At 37.7% G+C, this 26,959-nt stretch overlaps 1 protein-coding gene across 4 annotated transcripts in view; it reads right to left on the minus strand.

Moving 5' to 3' along the window:
• atp11c (ATPase phospholipid transporting 11C (ATP11C blood group)) overlaps positions 1-26,959 on the minus strand; it is a 70,075-nt gene that overhangs the window by 10,978 nt on the left and 32,138 nt on the right. For all 4 annotated transcript variants that reach the window (XM_077236240.1, XM_077236242.1, XM_077236241.1 and 1 more), the window contains exons 2-25: positions 25,913-26,032; positions 23,587-23,676; positions 16,027-16,107; positions 13,515-13,622; positions 12,156-12,284; positions 11,733-11,821; positions 10,956-11,006; positions 10,524-10,588; positions 10,351-10,432; positions 9,712-9,862; positions 9,239-9,436; positions 8,463-8,624; positions 4,575-4,762; positions 4,412-4,483; positions 4,170-4,243; positions 3,501-3,604; positions 3,203-3,384; positions 2,856-3,122; positions 2,179-2,356; positions 1,970-2,072; positions 1,343-1,488; positions 1,186-1,245; positions 519-646; positions 299-434 (exon numbers count right to left, since the gene is read on the minus strand). In XM_077236240.1, the coding sequence (XP_077092355.1) occupies positions 299-434; positions 519-646; positions 1,186-1,245; positions 1,343-1,488; positions 1,970-2,072; positions 2,179-2,356; positions 2,856-3,122; positions 3,203-3,384; positions 3,501-3,604; positions 4,170-4,243; positions 4,412-4,483; positions 4,575-4,762; positions 8,463-8,624; positions 9,239-9,436; positions 9,712-9,862; positions 10,351-10,432; positions 10,524-10,588; positions 10,956-11,006; positions 11,733-11,821; positions 12,156-12,284; positions 13,515-13,622; positions 16,027-16,107; positions 23,587-23,676; positions 25,913-26,032 (2,964 nt within the window). The remainder of the gene's footprint in view (positions 1-298; positions 435-518; positions 647-1,185; positions 1,246-1,342; positions 1,489-1,969; positions 2,073-2,178; positions 2,357-2,855; positions 3,123-3,202; positions 3,385-3,500; positions 3,605-4,169; positions 4,244-4,411; positions 4,484-4,574; positions 4,763-8,462; positions 8,625-9,238; positions 9,437-9,711; positions 9,863-10,350; positions 10,433-10,523; positions 10,589-10,955; positions 11,007-11,732; positions 11,822-12,155; positions 12,285-13,514; positions 13,623-16,026; positions 16,108-23,586; positions 23,677-25,912; positions 26,033-26,959) is intronic.

Raw genomic sequence — 26,959 nt, forward strand, 5'->3', positions numbered from 1 at the left:
ATCCTTGTAACCTTTAATCGAAAGAACTTCTCCTCCCTCTTGCAACATATTTTCTCTTCTCTAATGAGGTGTTTATTTGCATGAGGGTGTGACAACATGTCACTCACATGACATCACAGCAATAGCAAACCACAACAATCCAACAAGCCAATCCATTCCTAATAGACAAAATCAAGTCCCACCCAAAAATTTTTTTTAGAAGCCATTTCACTAGGATACAGTATTTCACAATAGAGAAAAAAAACAACTATTGCGACTTCTGTTTCATGCCCACTTTAAAAAGCAAAACAGCTCTAACCTGTCCATTATCCTGCAGTGCTGGATTGCTGAACAGAAAACGGACACCAAAGAAGAACATGAGACCCTGAAAAATTCCTAATACTGTCCAGTAGAGGAAGGGGCGCCAGCGTAACATGGCGTTTTTGGCTATTTCTCTGTAAGAATGATAAAAACACAGTATATCAGCAACAGCATGGTACAAATTAAATAAGCAGAAGAGTTGCAGTGCAGACTGGCACCTGTAGAGGGTGGCATTGTCCAGCAGAACTTCGATGGACATGTGCTGTTCCAGCAGGCTGTAGGCCAGAATGGGCATGGAGGTGAAGCAGATGTTGTACATCGTCAGATAGGCTGCGTCGTACAGGGGCTGGGAAGGGGAGCGAGGGAAAGGACGGGGCACCGGGGAGGTTAATACCACAATAAGGACATCGCACATATTAACAAAATCTGACTGTGTGGCCACATGCAATGATCGCTTGAGATATATATATATATATATATATATATATATATATATATATATATACACACACACACACACAAAACACATGCTGGAAAATGTGATGTCAAGATCCGTTAAACCAATTACTGGAAATCATAGCTGAGAATTGGTTAAGAGCTGTTTCTAATCTTTTGTTACATTTTCATTTTTTCATCGATGGCAGAAGTGACAGGACAATACTAGAGGAGAAAGAAGGAAAAAGATGGGACACAACTGATATATATATATATATATATATATATATATATATATATATATATATATATATATATATATATATATAAATATCAGTTCAAAGAAGGGCAGAGAGAAATGCAGAGGAAAGACGCAAAGTCAAGAGCAGAGGCAGAGGAGAGGGACCTGCTGGGACGTAGTCTTCTAACAGGTCCTTTATTTGCACATACCTGCTGAGAGTATCCACAGAAAAACTGGTAAAGGAACTGAGGTAATATGAAGCAAAGATTCTAAGGGAGAGAAGAGACAAAATGTTTAAAAGAGTCAATAAAATAACTATGTTTATATTTATAGACTGAAACATGGGCCACTGGATGCCAGATGTACCTTATAAAAGAAGTACTGGACAAGATGAGCAATGCGCACATAGTAGAGATGCCCATGAGCCAGCAAAAGCTTCTTTAAGTGCTTGAGTTTAGGGATGGCATAGTCACTGTTCCTCACAGCTTGACGACCCTCCTTACCTTTAACACCTGAACACACAATAGAACAAACAACACCATCACATTCCATCGCAATAAATAAATAAAATTGTTATTTTAACTAAGGCTGCAATTATTTGATCAAAAATAATAACAGTACAACAATTTAAAATAACTGTTTTCGACTTGAATATATTTTAAAATATAATTTATCGCTGTGATGGAAAAGCAGAATTTCAAGCATTATTACTCCAGTCTTCATCATCTCATGATCCTTCCAAAATCATTCTAATATGGTGATTTAGTGCTAAAGAAACACTTATTCTTATTTTCCAAATTGAAAAAAGTTGTGCAGCTTTATATTTTTGTGGAAACTGTGATACATTTTTTTTAGGATTCTTTGATGAATAGAACGTTAACAGCATCTTCTGTCTCTTGCTGAATAAAAGTATTCTTTCAAAGTATTTCTTAAAAAAAAACTGAGGCCAAACTTTTTAACAGTAGTTTACATGTATGCACAATGAGATCTCACCAATGCCCACGTGTGCCTCAAGAATCATGCTAACATCATTGGCCCCATCGCCAATGGAGAGAGTGATTGGGGAACCTTTGGAGTTCTTCACCATCTTCACGATCTAAAGTGAGTTAAAGAGAGCTTTAGCCAACTATTTCATAAAGTATAAGTGCATATAATTATAGGCACCATAAAGAGATGCCAAAGTGTCAGCCTGCAGGTGTGACCTGAGCTTTCTGCAGGGGTGCCATGCGGCAGCAGAGGACGGCGGTGCTGTTCTGGCAGATCTGCAGAAAGAGGCTCCTGTACAGGCTGGCATCTGCATCACGGGGTGGGTTCATCAACAATGACAGCGTAGCACCATCTATGATGAAGCCGTACTCCTGATTTGCTGTAGACCAACTCCTGTGGTACATGACAGTAAATTAGAGGTCATATTACACTCATATTAAAATTCTGGCTGATACGATAAGCCTATAATTATGTTCATGTTATGACTGATAGCTAATAAATGGCAGATACAAAAACTCTGTCTAAATAAATTAAAAATAAAACATGTCAAAATTCAAAACAATTGTCTTAAATGCTACAAGTGAATTTAGGCAACATAACTTTGTTGTTAAGTTGCTTAGTTCAATACCATATTTGTTATTACATTTATTCATGTTTTTAAACATCCACTTAGATGAGCTTTAGGTGACACGTAGGTCAAAAATTTAAAAATAAGGAAAATTAGTATATAATTTCCATATTGAGAGGTATATTCAATATTAAGTGATCTTAATATTGATTCAAAATAAATTAAATAAAACAAAATAAAACTCTACTTGATCCTTTTATAATGTCCATTCCTTAACTGTACCAAAATGAACTAAAAAAGCCAATAAGAGGTCAAGGGTCTGACCTGGTGACCCCTGCTTTGACAGGTGGGGCATCCTGCACTGCTCTTCTATGGTAGTCCCGTAACAACTCGAGAAGTTTGTCCTCGCGCTTTGTCCTCCCGTCCTCCAGTGTCCGCACAGTCAGTTCCAGTAGCTCCGTACCCCTCTGGAACAGGCGGCAGGCATAGCAGGTGGATTTGGCCGTCTCCATTTTGTCCCCCGTTAGCACCCAAACTTTTATCCCTGCACCCTGCAAGGCCTCCATTGTCTCCGCTGCCTCTTCCTGAAGTCTGGGACACAAGATGTTAAGATGTTAAGGGCTTCTCTTTGAGACAAAAACGTGGCATAAATAGCCATTTAGGTCACCAACCGGTCCTCTACAGCGGTCGCTCCAATCAAACTCATGCCCGTCTCCACTTGGTTGTAAATGGCCATGAGTTTCTCCTCCCTGTCCTGAAGAGCCAGTCTCGCGTCCCTCAGACCAGTGTCTGCCACGGCAAACTCCTCAGCGCTCAGCTGCTTAAAGGCTACACACAATGTACGATAACCCTCCTGGTGATCAAAAACACACAATTAGGCTTTTTCAATATTTAAAAAGTCAATATGGTCATAACATCCTTGTAAATGAAAGACATTGCATTACATTGACATTATGTAATCTACTGTACCGTTGCATTTCGCTCAACGTGCAACCGAATGCTGTCCACCTCCTCTGGTTTGACTCTTGGGAAGATGGAGGAATCAGCTCCCTTACAGAAAAGCAGCGTCTCCCCTAAATAAACATTAGAAGATAGGTGAGAGACATTCAGAGTTACAGATTACAACATAAACTTGCTTCTTACATCATCTGCAAAACTCGCAATCACAATGCTAAGATGTTCTGTGTAGTTGCAAAGCGGTTGTGGTGTTTCACAAATTATACTTTTTTTTTTTTTACTCAGCTAATCATTCTGATGTGATAATATGTAGCATTTTAACTGTGACAGAAAAAAACAGGTAAAAAAAATTCGAAATTAAGAATAAAAAATCTAAAAAAAAAAATCGAACTAATTAAAAAAAAAAGTTTTTTTTTTTGTAGCTATTGGTTGATAAAGGAGAGAGATAAAATTTAAAGCTGTATTTGGGTTCCGGCTTCAATGTAAGCATATGGAATTTTCCTGCTAAGTCCATCTACTGCACGCTAAAAAGGTCACTTCACCTCAAGTCACATGGTTTAAGTTATTATTCATGTCAACAGTGGAAATGGTACAGGAAAAGTTATGCAATTCAAATCTATAACCCTGCATATGAGCAATAGCAAAAGCCTTAGCAAGCATCACTAATGATCTCTAGCTCACCTGATTTGGTCTGCACGATGACGCTCATTCTCCGTCGGACTGGGTCAAAGTTTAGGACATGGAGCAATTTATACCTAAAAAGTTAGATAAATAATATGTAGAAATGCGCAAAACTAATAATAATAATACGTAGCTATGCAAATCTTCCTTACAGCTAATTATATATCGCTCGAGGTTTAAAAACATCCATGGGTGTAAGTACTGAAGAAGTATATAAGCAGTAATATTGTGTTTTTACTTACTCCTCTATATCATTTTGCCTGTTCTTGATCTTCATGCTCTTACTCTCCAAACCAAGAAAGGTGAAGCCATATCTAAACAGAATAAAAGTTATGTCAGTAAGTGCAAACAATCCCACCAATATCAGCCACAAGAAGAAATAAAAAATGCATATCATGGTCCCACCTCATGGCTCCTTTGACCAATGCAATCTCATCAGGAGAAGATGCGATGAAACATCTTTCCTCCTCTGGCTGGGGAAACATCCCATCAACACCATCAACTTGGTCCCTAGCAGTTTCCTCCGCTCCGTCCTCCTTGACCTGCACCGTGTGGCACAGGCACAGGGCCCGCAGAAACAACTCCTCTTTCTCCTAGCAGACAGAAAAATAACACGCTGCTTATGAACCATGCATATTAGTGCATATTTACTTCAATACTTGGAAAAACTTGAAGTACATTTAAACATGAAAACTAATTGGTAAATAATTGAATAATTTAGCTTCCACCATTGTTTTCATTTCATTTGTTAATATTTATAATATAATATATTATAATATTATTATTATTATACCGTTCAAAAGTTTAGGATCAATCTTGATGAACACAAGAGAAAAATAAATCTTAGTGACCCTAAATGTTTTAACTGTAGTGTTAATGTAATGTAATTGATGTAATGTAACTTTTTAACCCTTTAAATCCAAAGAATTTTTTTTAAAATTTACATAATGAAATTACTAAGCAACCACTGAATGGAATAACTCAAATTAGGTATAATTTTAAAGTAATGCATCTAATGCATCATTTTGATCAACTCTTAACAGTTTGGAGCAGTCCCTCTAAACCAGGGTTTCCATTGTCCGGTAATTACCGGACATTGGCCGGGAAAAAAATGAAATGTCCGACAAAATTAAATCTCTCCGGTCAAATTGTCCGATTAAAATTGCCTAATAATCCCGCCCCCTTACACAATCTGAATTTGAGAATAAGCCTAAAATGTATAAAGCAAAAATACACCGACCTTTGGCTATGTTATAAATATAAAGGAACAGGCTCTACTGTTTGAAAGTTATGGAACAACATTGCATGCTGCATTTCAAATAAAGCGCACACCTAAAACGGCTGTAATATAGACCTAAACAACGAACGATTGAGTGAGACGTTTCAAATATGGCCAGGCCCAGGCAGACTAGCCTTAAAAGCTTTTTTCAAAGGCTAGACGATGGTGAATCAGGAACATCTCATTATAGCTTATAGATCAGTGGTTCTAATCCGCGCACTCGTAGGCCTACAGTCTATTTTTCTCTCATCAAAACTGAATAGCCTATACGTTCATCAGTAGGGCTGCGCGGTATACCGGTACTGCAAAAATACCGGTATATATTATATTTCAAACGGTACAATATCCTAATTTTGTTCAATTCGGTATTTAATGCGCTGCTGTTTCGAAGTGCACCGCTAGGCGGCAGTGCGCTACCTAAACTGACGCGGGTCATGCAAAACCGGCAAACGGTGACAGAGGAACACGATGGATCAAACGAAGCTCATTCGAATTTCTACACGCCCGAAGTTAATAAATAGAGAGAGCAGTATGAGTGAAATAAGGCATTACTTTGCCTACAAAAGTAATGAGATAAGTAAAGAAACAGATCTCAATGCACCACTCTGCAAACGGGGAGGCAACACATCAAATCTGCCTAAGCACTTGACTTGTCAGTTGCTAATCCTGACTTGTTCAAAGAGTTCAGAGATCGACAGGTTAGTCCATCATTCAACTGATTTAATTTAGACTTTTATTGAACACTGAACAGCGCACATACGTAAGAGCTTATCAATTATATATGATACGGTAAACAGGAAAGCTCAAATCTGCTTGCATGGCAGGCTAGAACCAATTAAGTTTAGGTCTCATCATTTTTGCATTTTCAAACAAACATATATTAATTGAATTTGAATGAATAAAGAATAAAAATTTGAATAATATTAATTTTAGTATTAGTGATAGTAAAATGAATGGCATATTAGAGCCACTGTTGCGACCCCTAGAGGAATAAGCCGAGAGAGAGAGAGTAATAGTAGTAATATGAATATTACTAATATTAAAATTAAGCTACATTTGTCAACATTCATTAGGTAACCAGACCTAACAGTATTATAGCATTTATTAATCTATATCAATCAGTAATTAAATGACCTAGAAAATTAAATATACTAATACATGTTTAGCAATGCATTAAACTAATAGGAACCCAAACAGTAACCAAACCAAGATGAATAAATGCAATAAATGTTGATAATTCTCTATTGATGCATGACAGCTAATGGTTTACATGTCATTTCATTATTCTATTATTATTATATGTTAATCTATTATTATAGATATTAACCTATTTTAATTGTATAATTTCAGGTTTTTTTTTCAAAATCAAAATTTAACCTACTGTATGTTCCCTGACTGACTTATTATTTTATTTCACATTTTGATACCTTTTCTTAGCACATTTGGTAGTGGAGAGTTTCAAGCAGTGTTTTTTAAGTGTCACTTAAATTTTGAGACTGATTTTTTATTTATTTTTTTACCTGTGGTATCGATTTAGTATCGATACCGAGGTATTAGGTTCTGGTATCGCACCGAAGCCAAAATTGTGGTATCGAGCCATCCCTATTCATCAGTGCATAGTTACAGTCTATATCAAGCAGGGACACCTGTGTGTGCATTTTATTTTGTGATTTCACCGGAATGAATAGAGAGTCTCCACAACAGCGATCGATTGAAACGCGCGTCCGAGTGAAGATTGCGCAACTCGTGCAGCGCGTCGTCCATGCAACTGATAGCAGCGGACACGAGCGCTCAGCTTGATTTAAATACAACCGATTTTAGCGCTAGATCTCTTATTTAATAGCGAACCAAATGAATGATCTGCTAGTTAACTGGAGATTTTTTATTTATTTGTATTAGGTACATCCGTGCCTCATGTTTCAAAAAGTGAATGAGTATGAAACATGTGTGTATGACGCCAATCAGACGTTCATGTTTTTTTCCATCTATTTGAAAGTTAAGCTAATAATAACATGTTGCATTCTATGCGGTCTTATTATTTCATTTTTTAAGTTACATAGACTGCCTCCAGTTTTCCTCAACTTGACTAATTAAGAGGCGATATTTGACCGGCATATCATCAAAATGTCCGTAAAACAAAACCTCTGCTGGTCACTTTGACCGGCACCATTTTTTTCTAGCAGAAACTCTGCTCTAAATCAAGTGTATCACCGGCAGGCACCACCTACCAAGGAAATAGTTAATAATCATATTTTTCAAAACTACTGCCTTGATCAACACAAAATAAGTATCATTTGAAAGCTTAGAGTCTGAACATTGATCAACTCCTTAGTAGTGTTGAGTAATTTGCTGATAAAAAAAAAAAAATTCATAATTTATGTACTGCTATGTGTTAAAAACATCATACCGTTCAGATAGTCATGTGTAATATGTCATTTGAAAGGTCCCACAGAGTAGAATACAACAAGCATGATTGTTTTGGGCTTTGACAAATCTTTAGATCCATCACTTAGATCTCAATATATTATATTTTGTGTATGTCTGAAAACAACAATTTAAAAAAATCCCTTGCAGGTATCAAGGGCTTAACAAAACAGCTACCTTGGTTCAAAATTGAAGTAAAAAATTGGTAGAGAACAGTGAAATTACACTGGTATTAGCATGAATGCTAAATTTTTGGTATTGTGACAACCCCAGTATACAGATCATATGCACAACAAACTAAAAAGGGCGAGGAAAAAAAGGACGTGCTCTCAAAAGACCATCCGTTTATGGAGCATATTAGTGTATTATAAAAAAGGAGTTAATACACATAACTTAAGTCCTTTAAAGCCTGCAAACACAAACATTTGATGTTTACTGCCTTTGTGTTTATATCTCAGCCTCAGAGGATTCATAATTTAAAAGGTCTGCAGTCACTTTACATACTGAGGTGAACACATTCAACAACACGATCCGTAAGTGTAAAATCAATCCCATCTTAGGTCCTTTGGGTCTCAGAATGAGTAACTCACCAGTCCTGCCTTCTGCTGCAGTTTACTCACAGGACCGTCCGTCACAGGGAAGCCGTCCACCTCGTCTCTGTGTCTGTACTGGAAGCCGTCTATACAGCACTCGATGAACTCCATGTTGTTCTGGGTCAGTGTGCCCGTCTTGTCTGTGAATACATATTCCACCTGCAGGGTGCAGACAAATGTTGACCTTACCAACTATAAACACACGCAATAAAGCACTCCTTCCCAAATTAACAGAGTCCAATGATAAGAACGGACCATTAATTTGTGACAAAACCAGTCTGCTTGCATAAATCAGTTTAACGAAGCATGGCCTGTAATTTAGAGCAATCATCTGCATAACCAGCCAAGGATGATCTATGACCTCACTGGCAATGGAAGAGCCAGGAAAAGGTCAGATTATGTTCATGTCATGATTTATTTTCATTTGGCCATTCAGACTAAAACACATTTCCACATATATATGTATATATATATATATATATATATATATATATATATATATATGGAAATGTGTTTTAGTTTGCTTGTCTCGGTTTGGTGCGTGTGTGCGTGCACGGTTCCACGCATGCGCAATGTAACCTCGTGCCTGTGACCTCAGACAGTGTGTTTACTTTTTGCGCGAAATAAGAGATGTGTGGACAATGGACATACATATGAGTCTTGTTCGACTTCAACCGGCGCTGCACAGACAATATATATATAAATAAATAATATATGAATGCAAAAAACAGACAGATTTGAGTCAGAGATGCCAAAATAATCCTGTGTCTAACCTGGCCAAGTTCCTCATTGAGGTCTGAAGTGTTGACGAGAGCGCCCTCTTGGATCTCCGGGTCAAAGAAGTCTTTATCCCAAGTGATAAAGAAAGAGCCCAGGAATTTCTGCATCTCCACAGTGACGTACATGGACACGGGGATTATAAAGTTGAAAAGGACCATGAAGGAGAGGAAGTCTGTAAACATCTTCAAATACTGAAATAAAGACAGAAAACCTGCATTGAGTCTCTTCAAAGCCAATATAATGGCTGGAACGGCAAAGAAACATGGAGGTTAAACATAAAGCTATTTCCTAATTATGATTTATTAAGTACGATCTGTGTAAGAGCTGACCACAGTCACCAGAGACCAGATTAGCTTGTAATTCATATTAATTGCATCAAGAATGACTGATGATATAGAGGGAGTTGCTAATTGATTCATGCAATCGTGTTCAAATCGGTCAGATGTGAAATCCACAGACTGCTCACCATATTAGTGTCTTTCTCCTTCTGTGTTTTCTGGTTGTACCAGGGCTCATCCTGACCTTCTTTGCTCTGCCATACGTACTTTAGTGTAGTACACACCACAGCTTTACTGATGAGGATACACAGATACACCAACAGAAAGGCATTGATGGATCTGGAAAAAAAGAGGAAACGTATATCATACGTACTTAATCATGTTACCACACATCAAAATAAGATGCTAAGAATTTCCTTTTTTGTATGTTTTTTATTTATTATGTATAGTTGCTGTCAACATTCTTATAATAGGAGATAAATAAATAAATACAATCAATAAATACAATCTCTGCATAAAGATAATTAAATATATATTGGTTATATAAACTCTGGAAAACAATTTATTCAATTAAGTTCTGATTCATATTATCTTGATTCCCTCGATTTGATAATGATTCAAGAATTTTTAACTAATGTTACAATTAATGTTTAAGATTAGAGACACTATTTTCACATTAACAAAAAAAAAACAGACATAGATTAAAAGATCGATTTTAGGATTTACAATCAATATTGGCTCGTTAAAATGAACTTTGCTAATGATCTGAAAATCAATATTTTGAACCTTACTGCACACTGGGGTATTAATCTGTCCTCGTCACTCACTTTTCAACAGCTGATCGTTTCTGAGATTTGCCCTGGTAGTTGAGTGCCATCTTTGTCTCCATGCCTGTGTATACTGCAACACCTTTAAAAGAAAAGGCAATGAAGAGTGATTCGGGTGAATATAATTCGTCGACATCAAAAGATTTCTTTAATTAAAAGGTGCCGGGACCTACCATAAATCTTCTTGGTGTTTTTCAATGTAGCACCTTTGAGGAGAAGGTTCTCTGGGCCCAAAGATCTAAATTAAACCATAAAAACAAATAATTATGTCAATAAAGACACATTCTGGCATCCAATCCCACGTAAAAGTGGCTCCTAATGAGCAGCATTGCTGGAAGTATGTAGGCAAGTTTGACCTAGCCCGCTCTTGTGAAGGACATGGCATAGAAACTCATAAAAACATTTCAAACGGTCCAGTGACAAATGGAAGAGCGTGCAGGGCTTGAAAAGCTGCCAGGCCGGCTTTACTTTAATGCTGCTATGGCGTTACGGTTCGATGGAATAATGATCAGAGGTTAATGCAAAGGGAAAAGACAGAGCTGGAGTGACTATGAGGTACTGTGGGATATAGTGGGCCCATGGGAACAGACCAAAGACGGTCTCACCTTACTGCTGGTTCCTGCTCCGCCTTGTAAATGTGCATTCGGCCCACAAACCTGCAGAAAAGCAAACAAGCTACAGTCAAGCAGGCTTATACATATTCTCTCAAACGATTGCGCAGACGTAGCATGAATATAATCAAGAGTGCTTGATGAGGTCAACCTGAAAACATTCATCAGCCACGGGCCACGGCAGCAAATTACAGACGCCATCATGCACATGCATTCATTTTGTTTTATATAGACTCCTTCCCCATTATAAAGGCTTGATGATAATATCTGTATTCCAATACAGTACACTATGCAAATAAGCCCTGTACGAAATGAACCATTTACAAGGAAGATGCTCATTGGTGATGACCCAACAGTCTGGCATATTGGCAACAGCCCTTTGAAGTTTTTTTTTTTTTTTGACTGAATTTTAGCAGGTGACATCTGGTGCTCTAGAAATCAGAAATGCAAATGTTCTTCCACCTAAAGAGGCTATAAAGAGATGTGCTTAGTGATAGGGGGCGCTGGAGTAAAAAAACTGCTATTACACTTGGACTGCCTCTCTGAACTTGCAGATTGTGTTTGTTTCAAGGTCTGTTTGTTCTTATTACTCAAACAGAGAGGCCAGATAGTGTTTGACCGCTCCATGAACCACACTGTTAGCTGCTGATCTGAGATCAAACTGGATCCAACATGTTACAAACAGGTTTTCTAGCAATACGCTCACAATGCCTCATATTTTGGTGGCAGTGAAAGGGATTTCTGGTGTTTGTGCTATCAAGGAGTTCGTACTTGTAGAGGTCAGGCTGGGGTTGTTCACACTCAATGGTGGCAGAGAGAGCCAGCAGGTCCTTCTCTGTGTCTGGCACCGTGTAGTGTGTCTGAGGGAAAGACAGGCGGATTAATATTCCAGGTCGCGTTGAACACACAAATGCACACGGATGGAAGAGGGAGAAAGATGAAGAGCAGAAGAATAATGATGATGGTGATATCTGGGCCACCTATTTAAAGAGTTTGACTAAAGCGAAGTAAAGGAATCCATATTTCATATTCGATTTATACTTAAAAAAAACACACACAAAAACACCAGGTGATTCTTATTTAAAAGAGCAAGGAAAGCAAAAAGACACCTTTTTAAAAATAACATCAATAATCATGTCAAGACAATCATATTTTTGCCCATGTGGTTACTAAGTAAGAGGGGCAAAAGCTCACTTTATGGTTGGATTCTCCATCCAGGCTGGCTGTGGTGACAAAACAAGTGTCATCTTCTCGAGTTGACTGCAAAAGTATCAGGTCACAGGGAAAGATCTCGTCCTCCACCACTTCAACCACATCGCCCACCTGAGCAGAAACACTTCGACATTAACCACACACACAACACTCAGTCTTAGACACAACTAAAGATTCTGCTTCTTTAACAGGTGGGTTGCAGGTTTGTTCGGATTCAAACTGCAAATAACTATATAAAAATATAGAATTTTTAAATGTAATGCAAACAATAAAACACAGCTACATCCACAAGTGCCCCTTGATTTGTGCAGGCTAATGTTAGCTGCTTTTCTGGTTTTTACAAAATTGTCATTTTTCTTATGTCATGTTAATGAGTTTGCATAAACCAGCGCCTTAAAGTTAATAGTAATATTAATAAATGTCAGTGTTTGTTTAGAAAAAAACATTTACTTATGAATAACAATATTAGTACCATACTGGGTTGCCACTTGATGTCTAATCAGTACTAAAAAACATACGAGTAATATTAGAGAGTAATATAAAAAAAAAGATGAATATTTTTGTCCCACTCCCACGCCCAAATTCAAGCCCTGTAACACTAACAATATTTATCCAGAGCAAATGAAAAGAGAGTAAAGGGACACGGGTTTGTGTGTAAACTCGCTGTCTGAGAGATTAGACAGCAAGAATGCACGTTTGTATTGTGTCTCATGCGGAAGAGTTTCAGATATTTCTTTATCGATAAATCTATATTTTTGACAAAACTAGATTGCACTTAGTTTATTATTTCAGATTCTTTTTTAAAATACTACAATATGTATATTAAATTAAATTCAACCCGCTTAAGTGGCTAGTAGGAGTGACTGCGTTATACACTATCTCTGAAATCCACACGCAATCTGACGGGTTGGCGGGTGTTAATGTCAAGCCTTGTGTAGGAGTATTAATACAGTATGTAAGTGTGTTTGGGTATATGATTGTTAATAGTAACAATATTTAATGTTGCTGAAAGAAGTGTCTTTTGCTCATCAGGGTTGCATTTATTTGATCAAGACTTTTAAACGGTAACAAAAAGGGTTATAAAAATCAGCTTTAACACAAATAATTAACATCTAGCTAGCTGTATTGGCAAACACTTCCAAACGTCTTTGACCCTAACGGTTTCATAGTGTGAATCGCATTTGTTCCATTCCATATACAGCTAGGAAACACTCCCAGCTGTGAACGCCCCTAGTGGGCATACTTCTTTTCCACATGTGAAGTATGGCAGCATGCCACACCCTGCTCCCACGGTGCATGTTATATTAGAGACTTGGCAAGCGTGTAGCAACAGAAAGATACCTTGATCCTCTCGCTCTCCTTCTTCACTGACCGCCCGTCCTCTAACACCGTCACCGGGTACTTATTCACCTCGTAGTCTGCTTTGTGCCGCAGCCAGTCCTCATAACCCTGAAGAGAGACCGAGAATGTGACAACGGTATGCTGGTGTGTGTGAAAACAGAAGAAGATCAAATGAGGACTGAGCCATAAATTAGGGCCCCCACGTGGGACTAATTGTTAGTGACTAATTTAAAATTTTATAAGACGGTTAGTTACAGAAGAAAAAGAACGGTGGGTCCTTGTTGTAATTACAATATGTCAGGCAGGAAATCCAAACGTTCGCCTATCATCCATCGACCTCAAATATGGCTTATCATTTGAAACATGGAAGTAGCAACTTTACATGGCTGCTCGCTCTAAAGTTAACCTAGATAAATGTGCGCTATTATTAGGTGCATATCCAAGTGTTTGTGTGGAAGTTGAAGTAGGGCTGGGCGATAAATCGATTTTATCGATTAACTCGAATGTGTAGTTTACGCCGATTTGTTTTTATGAAAATCGGTTTTCTCTTTAACAACCGTCAACGCTCACATCTGGGCTCCCGTAGTTCCGACCGGGCTCAGCGCTTGCCATGATAGAGATACACAAACAACATGGCAAATGAGCAAGATCGCGGTAGCAGAAGCACAGCCGCCGAAAACATTTAGGCTACAAGCTGAATCTGCAGGGCTGCCAACTCTCACGAGTTCACTGTGAGAGACGCAATTCTGTCACTTTTTACACGCTCTCACGCCACACATCCATTTTCTCACGCAGAGAAAAATCGCGAAGCAAAGAGGACACTGACACCGACAGACAAGACAGAGCAGGATACTGTCGATATAAAACAGATTCTCAGCTCTCAGATTCTGTCAATTTTTTTACAAAATTCAAACAATAAACACCGTTTTGGCGCTTGTAAATGTGACGTGAAAGAACGCTGGCAGATCTCAGTTCAAGCGGCACGTGAACCAAACATCTGATCTGTTACTCTTTGATAAAGTTACTAACTTACCGAAATGTAATTAAATCGATCGATCACTGTTTTTCAACCGCGGAAAGATGTCCATAAAACAGCTGGAGAACAAAATGTCACGTAACATTACATTTACCTCAGGATGACTTTTAATGACCCATAGCACGCATGTTAGTTGGACTTAAAATAATTGCTATAGAGAGGAGTATTTTGCTAAATATGATAACTATATTACACATTTATAATATTTTTACCTATATCATTAAAATAGTATAAGGTTGTTATTATAAAAAAATGCATTATATTTAATTTGAGTTAGTTTTAACCTTTAATAATACCAACTGACAGGGCTCTCTGTATGTTTACACCATTAGGTGATTTTTTTTTTTTAATTGAGAACAATTAACACATTAACGTATCTACTGTACCTATTTATCCAAAGGAATTTATATTGAATCAAGATCAGAATCAAATTGAAGTTGAAATTGTGAAATTTGTGTTAAGCAATAATAAAAACAGTAGCATACCAGTAAACTTAATAAAATTATGTTTAGTTACCAAATAATTTGATGCTAGTTTTTTGTTTTTTTACACATCCCCCAATCCCAATCCACCCATTTTATTTTATGTTACATTTTCACTGTTTACAAAGACAGGGCCTGTCATCTTGTCTTTTTGGCTTGTTGTTTCTGATTGCACTTTAATCGAGATCAAATCCCAGAAGGGAATATTAAAACAAAATAAAATTAAAACTTGTTTTTAACAATTTTTCTTTGTCATCTGCAGATTGATTTTAAGTAGGGAGAGAAAAAATCGATTTAAATCGCAAATCGGATTTTTTGTGAAAAAATCGGGGATTTTTTTTTTAGGCCATATCGCCCAGCCCTAAGTTGAAGTATACTGCGATTACTGCATGACATGGAGGCTCCAGCGCGATCACTTGCATTTTCACTGACAACAGCGGAAACAACTTAAAATATTAATAACTAATAATTTTGGTCATACAGATAACAGGCCTTTATTAACAGGCTTGTGTTAATAAAGGACACTGTGCGAATGAGCGGAGGGAGTCGAGGCATTTGAAGTCAAAGTGGGCTGGGGTCACACGGGCCTCCTGGGGTATTATTTCAAAGCCCAATTAAGGCCTGAGACCCTCTCAGTGTGAGGCCACAGAGATCTGGAAGGAAGTCCACCTTCTATTGTGCTATTCTAGAAGCTTGCGGCAGGCCGGTGGAAAAAGTTGATCCTAAAACAATACATCTAAAGCTGTGAGAGGACCCATGTGTTGTGACAAGCCCCCGGATCATTTGTTTTGTGCGTGCGAGATGGACTTTGGGGTCCGGCTGGGGTCGGCATTATTTAAGCAGTGACACAGGGCTATAAAACATCAAATGCTTTAGTGATAGCCAGAGAAACTAGAAGTGGCAGGTGAATAAAAAGAGAGAAAGAAATGAGAAAAGAGTTCAAAAAGGATGAAAAGAGCAGACAGGGGCATAAACAGAACATAATTCAACTAACCTGTTTGATGGCCGTCACTGTGATGACAAAAAACAAAGGTAAACCACTGGTCACAGGGCTGGTTGGGGTATCAACAATCACCTTTAATAAAGGACACGCATAAATAATATTATTTAGATTTACAGAATCATTTTACTTTGAAGTTGCATAAACATTGATGCATTGCATTAACATTCATAATAGAAATCTATAGGGCAAGATATTTCAGAGAGCAGAAATGCGACGCTTACTTTCTTTGTTGCTGCTCGTTTCAATTCTCCTGTTCAGAATGCGTATTATTTAAGATTTAAACATCCGCTCAGCAGTGGAGCTACCATTCAAGGAGGATAAACGTTTTGTTTTCAATTACCTCTTCCTGTGGGTGTATTTGTCTCTATATCAACAATATTTTGTGAATAGTTGTATCGTGTCATGCCAACAACATGCCAAATAAATGCTGTTCTTTAGAACTTTTTATTTCAAAGAATCATGAAAAAAATGAATCACGGTTTCCAGGAAAATATTAAGTAGCACAACTGTTTTCAACATTGATAAGAAGAAATGTTTCTTGAGCAGCAAATCAACATATGTGACCCTGGATCATAAAACCAGTCACAAGTAGCACAGGTATATTTGTGGCAATAGCCAACAATACATTGTATGGGTCAAAATTATCGATTTTTCTTTTATGCCAAAAATCATCAGGATATTAAGTACAGATCACGACACAAAGATATTTTGTACATTTCCTACCGTAAATATATAAAGCATTTATTTTTGTGAGTGAATGCAGCACAATCGCGAACATAAATGAACAACTATAAAAGGTGATTTTCTTAATGTTTTCATTTTTTTGCACCCTCAGATTCCAGATTTTCAAATAGTTGTATCTCAGCCACATATTGTCCTATCCTAACAAAAGCTTATTTATTTAGCTTTCAGGTGATGTATAAATCTCAACTTAAAAAATGTGAGCCATGTGACTGGTTTTGTGGATCATGTGAGCAATGACTGTTGAAAATTGGGCAGGGATAAATTACATTTTAAAATATATTCAGAAGTACTTGGTGAGTATAGGTATAATTTCATGTTTTAGTCGATAATCGACAAATAGCCAACATTCAAATTATATACTATTTTGCCAAAATAAATTAAATGTACAGTACAGATTTGCTAAAGATTACATTTAACAATTAAAGATTACATCTAATTGTTTTTGTTTGATTTAAAACTGTTGAGTTGAAACTGCTGTATGAGACAAATTTATTTTCTCTGGTAATCAGGTATAGTCACAAACTTTTAGGCAAACTCAGAACAGATAGATTTTTAAAAAGGCATGAATAATAGTCCAATAATAATAATAGAATAATAGTCCATTAAAAGCCTAATGCTTTGAAAGCGCAGGTAGAGATGTGACGGAGCGATGAGATGTTTACGTTCATTTTAAAAAATGCAGTTGGACAGGAAAAGCAAGCGTCACATCATAACCTTGAAAGCGTGAGATTGAACATTTAAGATCCGATTGCTGAGAACAGTAAACACCAGTCTATCTTTAACTTGAGCAGTTTGTCACACAGTAGGAAGTACAAACATCACTCTTTCAGGAGAAAAAAAACAAGGTTACAACCACCTAGTTTATTTATACTTCCTCTATGTTTGTGTATCTATGGAAGAGAAAAAATAGGGTAGGATATGAAGTCAAACCCACAGAAGTGTGAACATTTTGTTCGTCCAATGAGCTACAGCCAACACGCAACACACTGCGTCTCCCTGTCAGACACACAGGAACCCTGCAGGGCCTGGCTGAAAACAGCCAGTGCAAACACCACACACCACTGTGAGAAACGGCATTTTCACTGCAGAAAACGGCTCAAACACAAAGATGCCGTGTCTAGCATATCGGTGCCAAAATTCCTGTAGGGAGAGAGTGTAAAGTCGGCAGGACTTCAGAAGGTGAAAGCCCATCTCAGACCAGCAGCACTCCAGCTCAGAGCTAATAATCCCCATCATCCTGATCACACACACTTTTAACACACAAACACCAAAGTACATTCAGCCCTTACCCAGTCTAATACCAAATAATCCCAAACAACCTATCTGAAAACATCCACACACACACACTTTAATTTCGGACTCGGCCATTAGACGTCATCTAAACCGCTTTGCGATCGGGCCAATCGTGTAACATCCCCCTCCTCATCCCACACGCAAGCCGTTGCTTAACATCCACAAGTTAGAGCTTGCAGACTAACCCAAATACACTCAGGCATCTTTAAATCCTGCCCTGCGGCTTATGCTAAAATATCATGCAACACCATGAGAAAGAGGCGCCATATGTGTGCACGCATATTCACAGGAGCACAGATCTTTCAACAGTGGCCCATTAAGTGTTAAACATCTCTTAGTTGCCAGGTGTCTGCTGACAGCTGTTTAGCAGTGGCACTACCATCAGGAAAAGAAAGAGGAAGAAGAGAAAGGGGGCTTTTCCTGCCAACTCGCCACATCTGCATGAGAAAGCAACATTAAAGGGATAGGCCTAGTTTACTCAATTTTAAAACCTGTATGAATGTCTTTCTTATGCAGAACATAAAACAATATGGAAGAAACATTTAAAAACATTTCATTAACTGATGTTAATAGAACAAAAGCACTGAAATATGTTTGTAACTATATAATGCAAACAAGTGGTGAAGAGAAAACCACATGATGAATCAAAGTTCATCATAACTAGGCTAGCTTTCCCACAAGCTGAGGTACATACTAATAGATACAATACTAATAAAATAATGCAATGAATATCCATTTAACCACATAAGAGGTAACATATTAAAAACCTAATATACATAACTGATAACAACAACAACAAACATAAAAAAAATTGTTTAACTGTAGAACCATCAAATATCAAGTGTCTGGAAATCACGGTAATGTCAATTTATGGTTTTTCACTGTAAAAAACGGACCGTTTAAACTGTATTTTACTGTAAAATTGCATTATATGTCCCATTAGATCTATGGTTTTCCATCGTATATAGTAAAGGAACTTATCCATAATTAGTTAATTTACCGTAGCATTTTCAAACAGGTTTGGAAGGGTGAGTAAATGAAGACAGCATTTACTTTTTGAAGCAAACTATCCCTTTAAATTGAGCAGTTCAGGAAGGTACTTTTGAAACGAAAACACGAAAAACACCAAAGGAAGCACTTGATGCCTGTGAATATCACCCCAGGTTTCCCTCGTGGCACGTGTGCTTCTCTCTTTCTTCTTTCTCTCTGAGACTGACCCTTCTCCCCAGGAGCCAGGGCTGAGTCTAGAATTCGGTCAGCAGAAAGCGCTCTAATGCGCTTGTGGTTCCTACAAGTGATGGATGTTGTGGGAGCTAGTGGTCCCACACATTGTTTTTTTTATTTTTATAAATTGATAAAGGCCCATCTGGATGGAGCCCACTGCGGCTTCCCACTCGATTAAAAATATTAAGACAGATGCGGCACAAAGTGCTGAGGACAGTCCGTCTTATGTTTTCATTTGTTATCTGTTTTTAATACAGACACATAAATGCATGTATAGTGGGAGTTTATTCCTCTGGAACGCTCAGTTACAGACAGCGCCACTGATACAGTTCATCAGTGACTATAATGAAATACAGTCACTTCTCTGATGAAGTGCTTGCCCTTCGTCGTTTTTACGCTCACACAAAACACCCCCACCCATCACTGCCAGACCCACCTCGCTTGTAGACGCAAATACCATTCATTTAAGCGCCGCCTCGAGGGAGCCAATTCCCGAAGCTAACGCTGAACACATCAGTTACCGCCGAAACACCTTACGGAGGCAGACACACAACGTGTGCGTAACTAAAAACCAACAAGAACCTTAGTGAGAGTAGATGCCGTAACTTTATTGGTTGCAAATTAAAATGAGGCTGTGAGGAACCACAATACAATCTGTTCAATTTGTCCTACTGTCATAAACAGGTAGTATTTACTGTATACTGCACATAAAATATCCCTAATATGTGACAAACATCAAATGTTATAGGGAAATTCAAGGAAAGACATGGATAGTTAAAAGCTTGACACCCAGGTGCCGATATAAGGGAAGAAATTTTGAAGTACCTCACTACTCGGTTCTCAATGAAAGGGTCAGGGCCCATTGGGGGCCTCAGCAAACTTCCAAATGAGCCAGAGAATGACTTAAATAAAAACATGCTATTCAAAAAATAATAATAATTGAGATTTAAACTGAGAATTTTTCCCCCTCAATAATTATTGTTTTTATTGAAAAACTTACAGAATATTCTGAAATCACAAAATTTTTTGTGGTTTATTTAATTTTAATATATTAAATGATTATAATAATCATTAAATTGCATACACTAAATATTAATAATATAGTATTTTAATGTAATCAACAAAAAGCAGCAAATAAGCAGCATTTATTGAAAATAAGCAACATTGTCATGATTACAGCAGAAATGCCAGAGAAAATAACTTTAATATACGTCCAATACCTGGGGCCTATATTTCCAAAGGCTGAGAAGTGCTGGACTATTTGATTTTACTAAATGATTCTTGAGGCATCTTAATTTTTAACAACAGCATTTTTTACAAGTTTGCATAATTCTACGTCAATGAAATTCTGCATCAGAGCAACATTAAACTCTGCATTCATACATTAGTGTGAGACTTGTTTTCTGAGCCTGTGCATAAGAATTCCCCAAAAATATAAAGTTCATGGAATTTATACTGTTGGTGGGTGGCCTTATTTAAGATGATGTAAAATAACGTTTATTCAGGCTTTTTGTCCTTGGCTGTAAAATGTATCTGCAGGCTCCCACCTGTGTGTGTTTGAACAGGTGTAAACCAATGTTTCTTAACGGGTGGGTAACAGATCTGTTCTGCTGGCCTGTTCTGGTCTTAGACAGTATGAAAAAATGCTACATACAATAACAATACAATAATAAAATTCAACGAGGGTATTATTTAATAATAAAAGTCAATGTTGCTTTGAGGACATTTGGGTTTACTCTCGTATGGTAAAAGGTTTTGATATCGTGTCTGCTTGCCACTTTACATCTAATGTATAATCTGGGTCCTGAAGCATAATCAGAGTTTTGTGGTATAGATGTCACTGCAGATGTGCCCCTGTTCCATTTTTGAAGCATTGCAGCCTGGCAGTGTGCATCGTGTTTTCCCCAGCATATGCTTTTAAATAAGAATTAATTACTTATTTCAAATAAAAATGTAGAATTTTTGTGGATCAACCCAGAATAGTTTGATAAAGAATTGATGAATCATACAGTAAACGCTGTACTTCTACTCTCACATCGATCTGCTCTAAGAAACAGTATATGCACATTTCACTCTCTCTCTTTCTCTCTCTCTCTCTCTAACGTTTACTCAAGATTATGTGCTAATTTCCTCTTTACGGTTATGCACACTTCCACTCTGCTGAACACTGACTGCTTGTTAGCGCAATCCCTCATCTGCATTCACACACACAAACAGGTATTTAGAACATATCAGCAGAATGTATGTCAAAATGTGCGTGTGAAAGACAGATCCCCCTCAACTCCTCCCCTCCTTCTGTTCTCCTCTCCTCCAATCTCTCTTTTCCCATCAGGACCCCGGCGAAGGCACGCAGTGCTATTTTTAGCATACTGGTGCATTTTTTATCAGTCAGTGTCTATTTGTGGCTCAAAAGAACTACAGAGGGCTTCCTAGCTGCTGACGTCAGCAGTGCTGTGCTGCAGAGGCGTACAGGACAGGGAGAGAGAGAGAGAGAGAGAGAGAGAGAGAGAGAGAGAGAGAGAGAGAGAGAGGGGGGAGAACAAAGAAATGAGGAAAAGAGAGGGGGTGTGGTACGGAAAAATGGCTGGATGAAGAGACATGGAAGGATGGGGAGATAGAATCGAGCATAAGACGGTGAGATTGCAATGGTGCGTTTGCAATGGGCCTCAGGAGAATAGAGCGGCTCTATTTGGAGGCTGGTGATTTAAGAGCAGGTCTTGTGTGACAGGCGCGCGTGTGTCTCCCTCGTGCTGTTATAATAGTGGGCTGCATGGGGAGAGCTAGTCGGAGAGAATAAGGAGCCCCTCAAGAGAAAAGCAGGATTAGTAGAGGCATGCGAGAATCAAGCAAACTCCTGGGGATCTCTCTCACACACGCACTCAGATCACATCACAACATGAATGTACATAAGACATACTGAGGCATGCACATTTATTATAGACTGTCTGAAACTCCCTTCTTTAGTTAGTCAATCTTTTAGTAAGAAGAATGCAACTTTTATAAACCATGATGTCGCATTACGCCATAATCTGATGATCTAAAACATTTAATTAATGTGATACAGAATCCTTACGTTAAGGGAGAAATTGGTTCATTACACTGGATCAAAATACATATTTATATATGAATTTGCTGCTTTCAACTGATCTGTCAGAAGTTTTTTCATTTATTTTCAAAGAACTGCTAATTAATGCGACTGATTTTGATCCATCAAAATAACTGGCTTATAAACTTAATACATTAGCGAGAAAGACTATGATGGTCGACATTGTTTGTTTTTACAAAGTCTTTTTCCATTTTGCAGTGTATAGTCCTATCTAATCACATTCAGTTTAACTCTGGTGACAGGCTTTCTGTAGTATTCTTTCAAACATTAGCGCTCAGTATGACCAAAAATGAATACTTATTTAGAAAGGATGAATTAAACTGATTTAAAAGTAACAGTAAATAATTTAATGTTAAGTTTCTATTTCAAATAAATTTGACTTTCTATTCATCAAAGAATCCTGAAAAAAGTCAGTTTCCACAAAAATATTAAGCTTGACAACAGTTTCAATATTGATAATACATGTTTCTTGAACAAACAAAAAAAAAAACAGCATATTAGAATGATTTTGAAGGATCATGTGACACTGAAAAAAATCACAGGAGTAAATTATATCTTAAAATCTATTCAAATAGAAAATTTAAAATTGTAATAATATTTTACATTAAAATTTTTACTATATGCTTGGGCAAATAAATGCAGCCTTGGTGAGCATGAGAGGCTTCTTTCAAAAGCATAAAAAAAATCTTACTGAACGGTAATATATAAGTCTTTTTTGCCAACATACCTCCATATAATGCCTGAGAACACATCATTCACAGGTTTTGGATACATTCATTACTTCATACATCAAACTCACACATAAAATCAGCTGCCAAATCAGGTGTCAAATCGCGCGTTTCATTTCTCACTCCTCGTGCACCTGACAGCAACAAGATCATATGCTCTTCATCAATCCACCATTACCCTTTAAATACACGCACTTAAACGGCATCAGCTGTTTATATGCTTCCACTCTCTAGTTTAACTAAGGTCATCTTCATGTGCTTTTATGGAGCGGAGCAGAGGCTTCCCTGTCTCTGTCTCTCTCTCTGCCATTATCACAGGTCCAGTGACATCAGATCAGCATGGAGCAGAAGCAGCCAGGCTATGAGTCATACATAAACACACTTGTATCCTCACACACACAGTAGGTTTCTCTAGGGATGGCAAACGCTTATGACTGATCAAATGAGCTCACTTACCTGCACCAAGAATATGATGAGGAAGTAAAAATTAGCAATTCTTCTAAACTGCTCGAATAGGTTCTTTGGCAGGAAGTTCCAAACGGTATACTGAGGAAGTGAGAAAACAAAATTAAATGTCACAAGTTAAAATTCAACAAGCTGTCAATAAATTACTTTAATCATTTAACCCTCTGGGGTCCTTCATTTAACAGTCACACTCAGGACCTTCGGGACCAAATGGTCCGAGAGGGCAGGATTAATATATGAAAAGAAAAAAAAAATCATAATTTTTTTTACACTTTTTTTTTAAAAAAAATTCTTTTATTTTTTGGTGTTTTGAAATAATTTTATGATTTATAATTAATATTTATGCAATGATTATGACCTCTCACAGGCCCTGACTGTGACTATTTTTTTTTTCAACCACTTAGACTATTCAAATCCTGTCCCAAATTTATTTGGGTCTTCATATACCAAGTACCAACAAAGCCACCAAATTTCGGACCATTCCGATGAAGCTATGATTTTACACAATTTTTTATTTAAATGCTTCGGGTCCATTTAACCCAGAGGGTTAAAGTTGTAAAAAAAAAAATTTTAATTTTTTTTTTTTTAACAATGAAAACTAAGCCATCATTTAATCATTTTCACAGAAAGCTATTGTTTGGCTTCAGAAGACTTTTAATATACTGTTTTTTTTAGCTTATCAGTCCCAGTCGTCGTTCATTTTCACTATACAGAAATGCTGCAAGGACACTGCAAAATAATACAGATTTTTTATTTGTGTGTGAACTATTCCTTTACAGCCATGTGTTTGTAAACCTACATCCTGATGAAAAGCTGGAGGAAGGATTAAATGCATTCAATATTCATCAGCTCCTGTGTTTGTGCTTTTCTGGGAGAGGGAGCTGAGATGACTTCAATAGCTCCAGAGCTCTCTGATGTGTGTGACCGGGCAGCAGCTCTCTGGGCCAGCAGGTATTACATTGATTTGGATTAATGACTCATCGCCTGGAACCCCGGAAAGGGGAACCTGCCACCTTATCCGTTTGAAGGTGTCTCGCAATTTCTCCACTTCTCTTTTTAGAAATAGACACAACAGCAGAAGCGCACCAGTTCATTAATACTTAACATAAAATGTAAGGCCGAATCTAACACGAGCATATAAAAGAAAGTGTTTTATATTTTGTTTTCAAATAAAACTTTTTAGAGTAAAAAATTTAATATTTTTGTTCCAAGAGAATATCTGCTTTAATTTTAATTACCCAATAAGCCAAATACTCAGCAATACAACTAATAAATACAAATACTGACTGGATAATGTGGAAGGGGAGACAGAGAGAAAAATAACTGGAATGTGGTCAGCTATTTCCACCTAATATAGGCATGACTACTAAATAATGGATCGCCAAGAGTGAGGAAAGTGAGGAAGAGCAGATTGAGGCACCGGCAATAAGATAAAAGGGAATACATCATCATTTCTAACAGAGCAGATGTTTTACTGAGGTGAACTTGAGAAGATGTGGCAGGTCTGGACCTCTTTTAAAGGAAAAACTGGATCCAAGGGAGTTAGAGAGGGAAGATGCAAAGCAGATGCATAGAGAAGTGTAAACATTGCAGTGCACGTAATTAAAGTGTGTTTAGAGTCTTATGCCAGAGAAAAATTGATCACCGTACACCACAACACGGCCACAGGTCTGATAAATCTATTACTTCTTATTCCCTTGTTTCTTCCTTTCGTATCTTAAAACACTCCTCATCTATCGACTGAATGAGAAGATTCAGGAAGTCCCACAAGATTAGGGGGGCAGAGTCAACCACCCTGAACACTTGAACTTTAATTGCAACTATGTATTTATCAGCCGGATCTCAAGCACTGCTCTGACAGGCAAATTAGGGTGTTTCATTGGGTGGAAGGGGATGGTAAGATTTACTGCAGTTTGTGATTTGCGTATAATGAAAGAATAGAGAGGGAAAAAAGAGAAAAGGGAAAGAATGTAGTCTGGTCCCAAACGCAGTAGGGGTTTCCAACAGTCTCTTCACACCTGGAGGAACAGGTGGCTGAACACCAGGACTCGAGAGAATCATGCTCCAGCCATACTCTCAACATGCTGCTGTTACCACGCATCTCTTAAGCGTTAACGCTGCGCTGCAGTTGCCATGGCATTAAACAACACTTGCTAATTATGAGCTAAAGAAAATTAGAAACAGGCTCTTGTAGGGAACAAAACTCCTAATGCTGTTATCCTGTAAAATCTGATTACACTGCGGCGAGCTTAAGTACAGCCCAGCTCGTGCTTTCATATTCGTGACAAGGTGTGATATAACAAATACCAGAAGTTACCTTGGAGGACACAATCCTGTTGTCACAGAATTTGGAGGGGATGAAGGCCTCTGTGTCCGGACACGACCGACATCCTACATAGATTGTCCTGCTGTCCACTCGCTTCTCATCTCCTCCACACTACAGAGACATGTGGGGAAACAGGAAGAAGAGAGAGAGAGAGAGAGAGAGAGAGAGAGAGAGAGAGAGAGAGAGAGAGAGAGAGAGAGAGAGAGAGAGAGAGAGAGAGAGTGATCATTTACATGAACAGTTAAAAGTGACAAGTCTGACACAGCAACTTCAGCTGAAAGCAATGGCAAAATTCTGACCAATGTCAAACAGGAAGTGCGTTCTGAGTAAAATGTTTGAAAACAGTCATTATTTTTGCTATTCAGCATGGTGACACTAGAGTTGTTGTGAAATCTTCTAATGTAAAATGTCACAAAGGTAATATTCTGTAGTGGTTATACCGGATGCCACAGTCTTCCAAAAAAAGTGTTTGCATTTATTAGTAGCTTTCATGGTGTCACAATTATAATTATTAGTTTGCAAATTGTTTATTTAGTAACAATATTATAATAATTATACACTACATAGCAAGACGGCAGTCAGAGCCATTTATTGCATTGTAAGAATGTGGTGATTCTTACACAGCACTGGGAGTGTTTGGGTATTGTTGTGTGAAAAACGGAAAGAGAGTAGCTGGGGTGAGTATTCAGAAGTAGTTAATGAACAGAACACAGTTTTTCCTGCACTGCTATTCAGCAGAGACAATTCGAAGATGCTGAATCTACAGCATCACAGCAAAAGAAATCCTATTTTTTACCTGAGTTGGGAGTTTGAAGTCTGAGCTGAATGTAATGAGACAAAAAGAGTGGGTACCGGCAAAATAATATAACGATAATAAACAGACAGCATGTCTTTCTTTTGAGTTGCCCTGAAATGTTTTTTTTTTTTTAACAGGGCAGACCAATATAGTTTGGTCACGATTCAAAACATACTTATAAGCGGTTTCTCATAAAACTAACAAGAACTTACAAAACTAATTAGTTATCAGAAACAATTTGA

This window comes from Siphateles boraxobius, unplaced genomic scaffold, assembly GCF_051911475.1.
Source record: "Siphateles boraxobius isolate OS27281-9 unplaced genomic scaffold, OSU_SipBor_1 2, whole genome shotgun sequence".
Lineage (NCBI taxonomy): Eukaryota > Metazoa > Chordata > Actinopteri > Cypriniformes > Leuciscidae > Siphateles > Siphateles boraxobius.